Source organism: Procambarus clarkii, chromosome 37 (genome assembly GCF_040958095.1).
Source record: "Procambarus clarkii isolate CNS0578487 chromosome 37, FALCON_Pclarkii_2.0, whole genome shotgun sequence".
In the NCBI taxonomy this organism is placed as follows: Eukaryota; Metazoa; Arthropoda; class Malacostraca; order Decapoda; family Cambaridae; genus Procambarus; species Procambarus clarkii.
In genome coordinates this window covers 16500350-16508321 of record NC_091186.1, presented here as the reverse complement: position 1 = coordinate 16508321, position 7972 = coordinate 16500350, and the positions used below count along the sequence as shown (strand labels likewise).

The following is a 7972-nucleotide window of genomic DNA, read 5'->3' as shown; positions in this document are numbered from 1 at the left end:
TTACTCTTTCCTTCTCCTCCTCCTTCTCTGCCTCTTGTATACGTTCTTCATCCAGCATCTTGTCTTCCCTCTCCGGTCAACTCAGCCGACTGTCTCTCTTCCTTCCCCCTCCTACAAGGAGGAAGAGGAGGAAGATCACAGGCAGTTTTATACCACCACTGATGCCATCTCTTTTACAACTGCCAACACTGCCACCACCTCAGCTCTCTTTTACTGCCACCACAGACACCTCTCAACCACCTTCCCCCCTGCCGGTCGGCCGGGCGGACAGCACACTGGACTTGTGATCCTGTGGTCCTGGGTTCGATCCCAGGCGCCGGCGAGAAACAATGGGCAGAGTTTCTTTCACCCTATGCCCCTGTTACCTAGCAGTAAAATAGGTACCTGGGTGTTAATCAGCTGTCACGAGCTGCTTCCTGGGGGTGGAGGCCTTGGTGAGGACAGGGCCGCGGGGGACACTAAAGCCCCGAAATCATCTCAAGATAACCTGCCACCTCCGAACAGCAAGTGCCATCTTCCTTTCCCTGCCAACAGTGATGCCTCACTTGATGCTGCCACCACGACTGAGGCTCTGGCTCTCAAGTGCTACTGTCACTTATTATGTGCTCTTGACACTTGTCACACCTTCAGTGACAACATCACTACTTCTCTCACTGACACTTTTTTTACGTTATTATATATTATACTTCTACCTATCGTGTTTCTATATCATATACGTCGTTTGCGGGATGCTGAAGGATGCCTACCTCAGCTCTAATATGCTGTAAGGTTGCCAATCACAGCTCTTGTATGCTGTAGGATGCCAATCACAGCTCTTGTATGCTGCAGGATGCCAATCACAGCTGTTATATGCTGCAGGATGTCAACCACAGCTGTTGTATGCTGTAGGATGCCAATCACAGCTGTTGTATGCTGTAGGATGCCAATCACAGCTGCTGTATGCTGCAGGATGCCAATCACAGCTGCTGTATGCTGTAGGATGCCAATCACAGCTGCTGTATGCTGCAGGTTGCCAATCACAGCTGCTGTATGCTGTAGGATGCCAATCACAGCTGCTGTATGCTGTAGGATGCCAATTACAGCTGTTGTATGCTGTAGGATGCCAATCACAGCTGCTGTATGCTGCAGGTTGCCAATCACAGCTGCTGTATGCTGTAGGATGCCAATCACAGCTCTTGTATGCTGCAGGACGAATGATTGACAATACCCTCGCAAATCTCTAATGATTGCCAATCAGATACTGATGCACTAAAGAAGTCATTGCAGCCAAATACAATTCACCAATCAGAGTATTCGTCCAACAGGACGTCCAATGGGAGGCGTCCAGAATGACTCAAGCGCCCCGTCACGCCAATATCTGAGGACTCTTCAAGGGGGACGTCTTGGAATCTGGACCCAACAACGCCTCAGCGTAGGACACGAAAGTTACCCCTCAAAATAAGAATGAACTACACGAAGGGGCCAGAGAGAGAGAGAGAGAGAGATATCTGAGAGAATTTTTCGTCGTCTCGATATCAGTATTTAATCGTGAATTGTTATAGAGCGGGTCTGGTGCAATATAGATGCTCAGGGGATAAAGTTTTGGTCTTGATAATCATCATTTGGCTGTTTGCCTACAGAACTGGAGACCGAGGGGGGGGGGGGGGAGGAGGGGGGCGGCGCCCCGCCCTGGCGACCAGCACCGCTCCGCTGGGCCCCACAGTGTGTTTTTGGCTCTGTTCGTACACATTAAAGCACCCATTTTGTCCTTGGTGTATCTTGTGTGTGTTATTTTTGCGCTCTTAAATCTTAGGACACATGTGTACGGGTTGGCGTTCGAGGGTTATATCTTGAGATGATTTCGGGGCTTTAGTGTCCCCCGCGGCCCGGTCTTCGACCAGGCCTCCACCCCCAGGAAGCAGCCCGCGACAGCTGACTAACACCCAGGCACCTATTTTACTGCTAGGTAACAGGGGGCATAGGGTGAAAGAAACTCTGCCCATTGTTTCTCGCCGGCGCCTGGGATCGAACCTAGGATCACAGGATCACAAGTCCAGTGTGCTGTCCGCTCGGCCGACCGGCTCCCTAATCGAACCCTAAAAGGTTCAACGAATCACAAGACGAACGGGTTCGCCTTTGGGGGGAAGAATTTGACTTTTGTTCGTATTCTTCGTTTTAATCGTTAAGAAAAGCAAATTGGGCGATTTAAGACAGAAGAATAACTTGTGTTTGGAATCTGACTAGGAGCATTCCTTAATTTCTTTCACCTGACTCCCTGAGGGGATAATTTTGCCCCAGGGAATAACTGTATACCTATCTTGAGGTTATCTTATCTTGAGATGATTTCAGGGCTATAGTGTCTCCGCGGCTCGGTCCTCGACCAGGCCTCCACCCCCAGGAAGCAGCCCGTAGCAGCTGTCTAACTCCCAGGTACCTATTTACTGCTAGGTAACAGGGGCATCAGGGGTGAAAGAAACATTTTGCCCATTTGTCTCCGACTCTACCGGGTATCGAACCCGGAACCTCAGGACTACGAATCCGAAGCGCTGTCTACCCAGCTGTCAGGCGCCCTCGAGGAATACCTCCAAATAGTGTCCTCCCAAACCCGTCTTTATGCTGCAGACAGTCATTTCTGTCTCAACAGACCCGTCCTTATTTATACAATCCTGTGCTACTGAAGTACCGGATAAAACACGTGTATAAGGGATGCTGAAGACACTATGTGGATACGGGCTCGCCATAGCCCGTGCTACTTGGAACTTTGTTCCAGGTAGCGAATCTTTAACAACAACAACAACACTATATGGAGTCAAAGGGTAGACAATGCTCTCAGCTCCTGGGCACAGATTTCTAGAATTCGCTGTTTATAGGTGCAAAAATATTCCCCTCCTCCTCCTCCTTCCCCTTGCGACTACCCTTAAAGCACATAAACAAACAAACAAACAAAAAACGGCAGCACAAAAACCTCAATGAGGGTTGAGGTGCCACAACCCTTTTAACCCTGTCGTAGCTCAGTTGATTAAGGCAGTATCTGGGATGCTCCCGGACGCAGGTTCGAATCCTCGTTACGGCCCTTGTGGATTTGTTCAAGGAGGGGTTGACTGCCACCGCTCAGAGCCCTGTTAACCTGTCTTGTTTGCCTCTAGTCACATCTTTATCTTTTTTCTTGTTCCTCCATTTCTCTTTCTCTCTCTCTCTCTTTCAACATCTGGCTATTCTGTACACACTCCCAGAGCCCCCTTGAAGTAGCACAGTCAGACCCCCCCACCCCCCCCTCTCGACACAGTCAGACACACTCCCCCCCCCCCTCTCGACACAGTCAGACACAGTTATCGTGAATTTAGGACTCAAAATATCCACTGAATAATCAGACGCCATTTACTATGCAAGATTCGACACGCAAATTCGCCTCACAATCCTAAATGAATAACTAACCTCAAGTGACAAGACTGCCAAGGTTAGTTAGACTGCTCAGCAGGGGCCAGATTCACGAAAGCACTTACGAACCTGTACAGCTTTTCTCAATCTTTGGCGGCTTTGTTTCCAATTATTAAACAATTAATGAGCTCCGAAGCACCAGGAGGCTGTTTATAACAATAACAACAGTTGAATGGGAAGTTTTCATGCTTGTAAACTGTTTAATAAATGTAACCAAAGCCGTCAAAGATTGAGGAAAGATGTACACGTTCGTAAGTACTTGCGTAACTGCTTCGTGAATCTGGCGCCAGGTTGTCTATGCAATCATCTGGTAACTAGACGTTATAACCTGCTGGACCCGGGTGTAAGTTGTTTTTGGTTAACAAACTTAGCTACATGTGTATTTATGCAGCTATCTTAGACTATATGAAGCGTTACGTGATTAAAAAAAAATGTCCCCATCTCACCGGATGGTTAGTCATACAGGGCCATGTGATCAGTAGCCTGCTCTTCCAAACTTTACATCCATTATGACAATATCCACAATAACACAAGAGTGAACAAAGTAATTGCAACGCTCCAGGTACCTTCCCACTACCAGGGAGCCGGTCGGCCGAGCGGACAGCACGCTGGACTTGTGATCCTGTGGTCCTGGGTTCGATCCCAGGCGCCGGCGAGAAACAATGGGCAGAGTTTCTTTCACCCTATCCCCCTGTTACCTAGCAGTAAAATAAGTACCTGGGTGTTAGTCAGCTGTCACGGGCTGCTTCCTGGGGGTGGAAGCCTGGTCGAGGACCGGGCCGCGGGGACACTAAAGCTCCGAAATCATCTCAAGATAACCTCATACCGACAGGTCTGAAGGGGTCTAATGACTGGTCATTACAAAAATGTAGTGGGATGATATGTGGGAGGTCATGACCCAGTTCCTGCTCGCAGAATCTGCACCTCGAGTTCTCCAGATAGGGAGATACGCCACCTACAGCCACCTGTCTCAGGTAACTGGGACCCCAACCTAATCCTGGTCACCACTATGTTGCATAGTATCCGTACAAAAAGAGATTTTTAAGCACTGAAAAACTGCTAAAACTTTGTGGGAAAACACATCCCAGATTTCAGTCTTCATGAAAATCACAAGGAGTCCCTATAGATACCGATATTTCTTCAAGCGTGGCACTGAGGGGGGTCCATTCCAACTGGCCTATGACACTCGTATACCCCCCATGTATCATCTTGGAAAGTTGGGCGAGTCTAGTCCGAAAAGTCTGGTCTCCTACTTTGGACAAATAGAGCAAACAGGAGTTAGAAGTCATCTCTCCCTGTAACCACTAGTGTTTAAAAATAAAACAATGCAGGATGCAACTTATAAAAGCCCACAAGTTTTTGCAAAAGCTCCCAAACAAGCTTCAGGAGAACTAGAAGCGGATGAATGTCACTATCAAACGCCTAAAGCACCATCAAGTATACACTCACTACAAAAGGAAGAATCCGATGCAGGCGATGAGTCACAATAACGTGGCTGAAGTATGTTGACCAGACCACACACTAGAAATTGAAGGGACGACGACGTTTCGGTCCGTCCTGGACCATTCTCAAGTCGATTGTGACACAATCGACTTGAGAATGGTCCAGGACGGACCGAAACGTCGTCGTCCCTTCAATTTCTAGTGTGTGGTCTGGTTAACAAGAATCCGATGTTCTGTACACAGGGGCCAGAGACACTTCAAAAGACCACATTCACTCCAAACATCTAAATAAACACCCTAACATGGTCTCTCTCTCTACTCTCCAGACCGATTTGACCATCAGCTATAGCATAAAACAGATCGCTAGTTTACTATTTGCGCATGCCCGACAATTCCCCATCGGACACTGCGCTCTCTGCCGCTACGGGATAACAGCGTAACCCCCAGAAGACAACCCCCTGGGATTTTATTGTGCCTTAAAACAGCATAAAATCACGGATATAACATGCGAATTCTTTTCTCGCTCAACTAATCTTTATTTTTGTCGCCCCCCCCCTCTCCCCTCTCATTAACTTAATCAATCAACCTCTGCAATTGTTATTGCTAAGCAGTTTTATTTTTATTCAAATCGGCTAAGATATTCAGACGCTGAAGCAATAACTGATTCACAGACTCAGACGCTGAAGCAATAACAGACTCACAGACACAGACGCTGAAACAATAACTGACTCACAGACACAGACGCTGAAGCAATAACTGACTCACAGACTCAGGCGCTGAAGCAATAACTGACTACTCACAGAAACAGACACTGAATCAATAACTTGACTCACAGACTCAAGACGCTGAAGCAATAAGACTCCACTCAAGCACCAGACTGAGAACAGACCCCCACAGATTCAAGGAGGAAAAACGCAAAATCACTTAAGCTCTGTTTCTCGATGCTTCAAACTCGCATTTTTTTGTAATACATCAAAACCAGTTTCATCCCCCAATAATATTTCGTCTGTTTCATAAAAAAAAATTAATTTAAGCTTTTTATCGCTCTAAGCTTGAAGTTATCTCCCGCCGCATAACTCGTCAATGATGATAATATATTTCCTGTTTTTCTTGCAGGGAGAAGTAGAAATAAGATCTTTAATGAACTGTTATTTCTATCAAGATCACGATCTCCTAGTAGCTTGCTTGTGTTGAGTGATTGTGTTTCTCCCCCGCCTACTTCCGTTTCTGTGTGTGTGTGTGTGTGTGTGTGTTTACTAGTTGTGTTTACTAGTTGTGTTTTTACGGGGGTTGAGCTTTGCTCTTTCGGCCCGCCTCTCAACTGTCAATCAACTGTTTACTAACTACTTTTTTTTTTTTTCCCCACACCACACACACACACACCCCAGGAAGCGTGTGTGTGTGTGTGTGTGTGTGTGTGTGTGTGTGTGTGTGTGTGTGTGTGTGTGTGTGTGTGTGTGTGTGTGTGTGTGTGTGTGTGTGTTTAAAATTGGACAAATATGGATGGAGAGATGCCATCTCTCTTCACTTTCTGAGATTTCTCCTATATTCCTTATCCACTTCTATTCCCCTTCGTAACCCCTATTCCCAAATCTTGACTCTCTCTCTCTCTCTCTCTCTCTCTCTCTCTCTCTCTCTCTCTCTCTCTCTCTCTCTCGTCTCTTTCAGCCCCTCCCTTCAACTCCCTGTCTTCCTAGTTCTCGTAAATCAGTCTCTGTATCCTTACGTCATTTTTTTCATAGTTTTCATCCCTCCTTTATTATTTTTTCCCTCATACTTATTAATCCTCATCTTTATTTCTGTTCATGAGGGTGTGGATAGCTACAGCTTCCATTATAATGTCCGAAGCTATGACGTAAATTTTTTTAGTTTATGCGTAATGATGTAAGATGCGTCTGTAGACGTTCCTGGTCGTTAGTAACGTAGTAATTCGCTAGAAATCAAAATGGGAGGAATTAAAAAGATCTCCCCTCAGATAATTCCTCTCATGAAATATGGAAAGTCTGGCGGAATCCATCATGGTGTGTGTCCGCCACATCACATATATCACTCTCGTCATCCTAGTCTTTCTCTATGTAGCTCCACACACACACACACACACACACACACACACACACACACACACACACACACACACACACACACACACACACACACACACACACACACACATGCATTAGACAGTGATGTGGTGGAGGCTGACTCCATACACAGTTTCAAATGTAGATATGATAGAGGCCAGTAGGCTCAGGAACCTGTACACCAGTTGATTGACAGTTGAGAGGCGGGACCAAAGAGCCAAAGTTCAACCCTCGCAAGCACAGATAGGTGAGTACACACACACACACACACACACACACACACACACACACACACACACACACACACACACACCATCCATACCTAGTTAAACACAAGACAAAGTTAGAGAAGATTCAGAGGTATGCCACCAGACTCGTCCCGGAACTGAGAGGTATGAGCTACGAGGAAAGGCTAAAGAAGCTGAACCTCCCATCCCTGGAAGACAGAAGAGTAAGGGGAGACATGATAACCACCTACAAAATTCTCAGGGGAATTGACAGGGTGGACAAAGACAAACTCTTCAGCACGGGTGCAGGCATGATAAATCTAGCCTCGCTTGCCGACAGCCTTCAATGACAAAAGCCCAGGTGACAGGGAAGGAGGTCCAGTGGATAACTGGAATATCCAAGTATGCAACAAAACACTGAATTTTTAGAGTGCCAGTCAGCGGGAGTTTTAGACAGTCATTAAGTGACAGAATCTATACTGTTCCTGATATAGATCTTCCGGAGAGGACAGACTCCTTCCCCCTCTCTCGGGCCCAATCACTTGGGGCTGGACGGTAGAGCGAGGGGTCTCGCTTCATGCAGTTCGGCGTTCAATTCCCGACCGTCCACAAGTGGTTGGGCACCATTCCTTCCCCCCTCCCCACCCCCGTCCCATCCCAAATCCTTATCCTGACCCCTTCCAAGGCTATATATATATATATATATAGAGAGAGAGAGAGAGAGAGAGAGAGAGAGAGAGAGAGAGAGAGAGAGAGAGAGAGAGAGAGAGAGAGAGAGAGAGAGAGAGAGAGAGAGAGAGAGAGA

General features: G+C 46.9%; 1 protein-coding gene across 1 annotated transcript; it reads right to left on the bottom strand.

Annotated features, from left to right (window-relative positions):
- Positions 1-753: 753 nt before the first annotated feature.
- LOC138371838 (mucin-19-like) lies at positions 754-3925 on the bottom strand. Its single transcript, XM_069336864.1, has 2 exons — positions 3920-3925; positions 754-1182 (listed from the first exon to the last, which is right to left on the bottom strand). The coding sequence occupies exons 1-2, from the start codon at positions 3923-3925 to the stop codon at positions 754-756; spliced, it is 435 nt and encodes a 144-aa protein (XP_069192965.1).
- Between the last annotated feature and the right edge of the window lie 4047 nt (positions 3926-7972).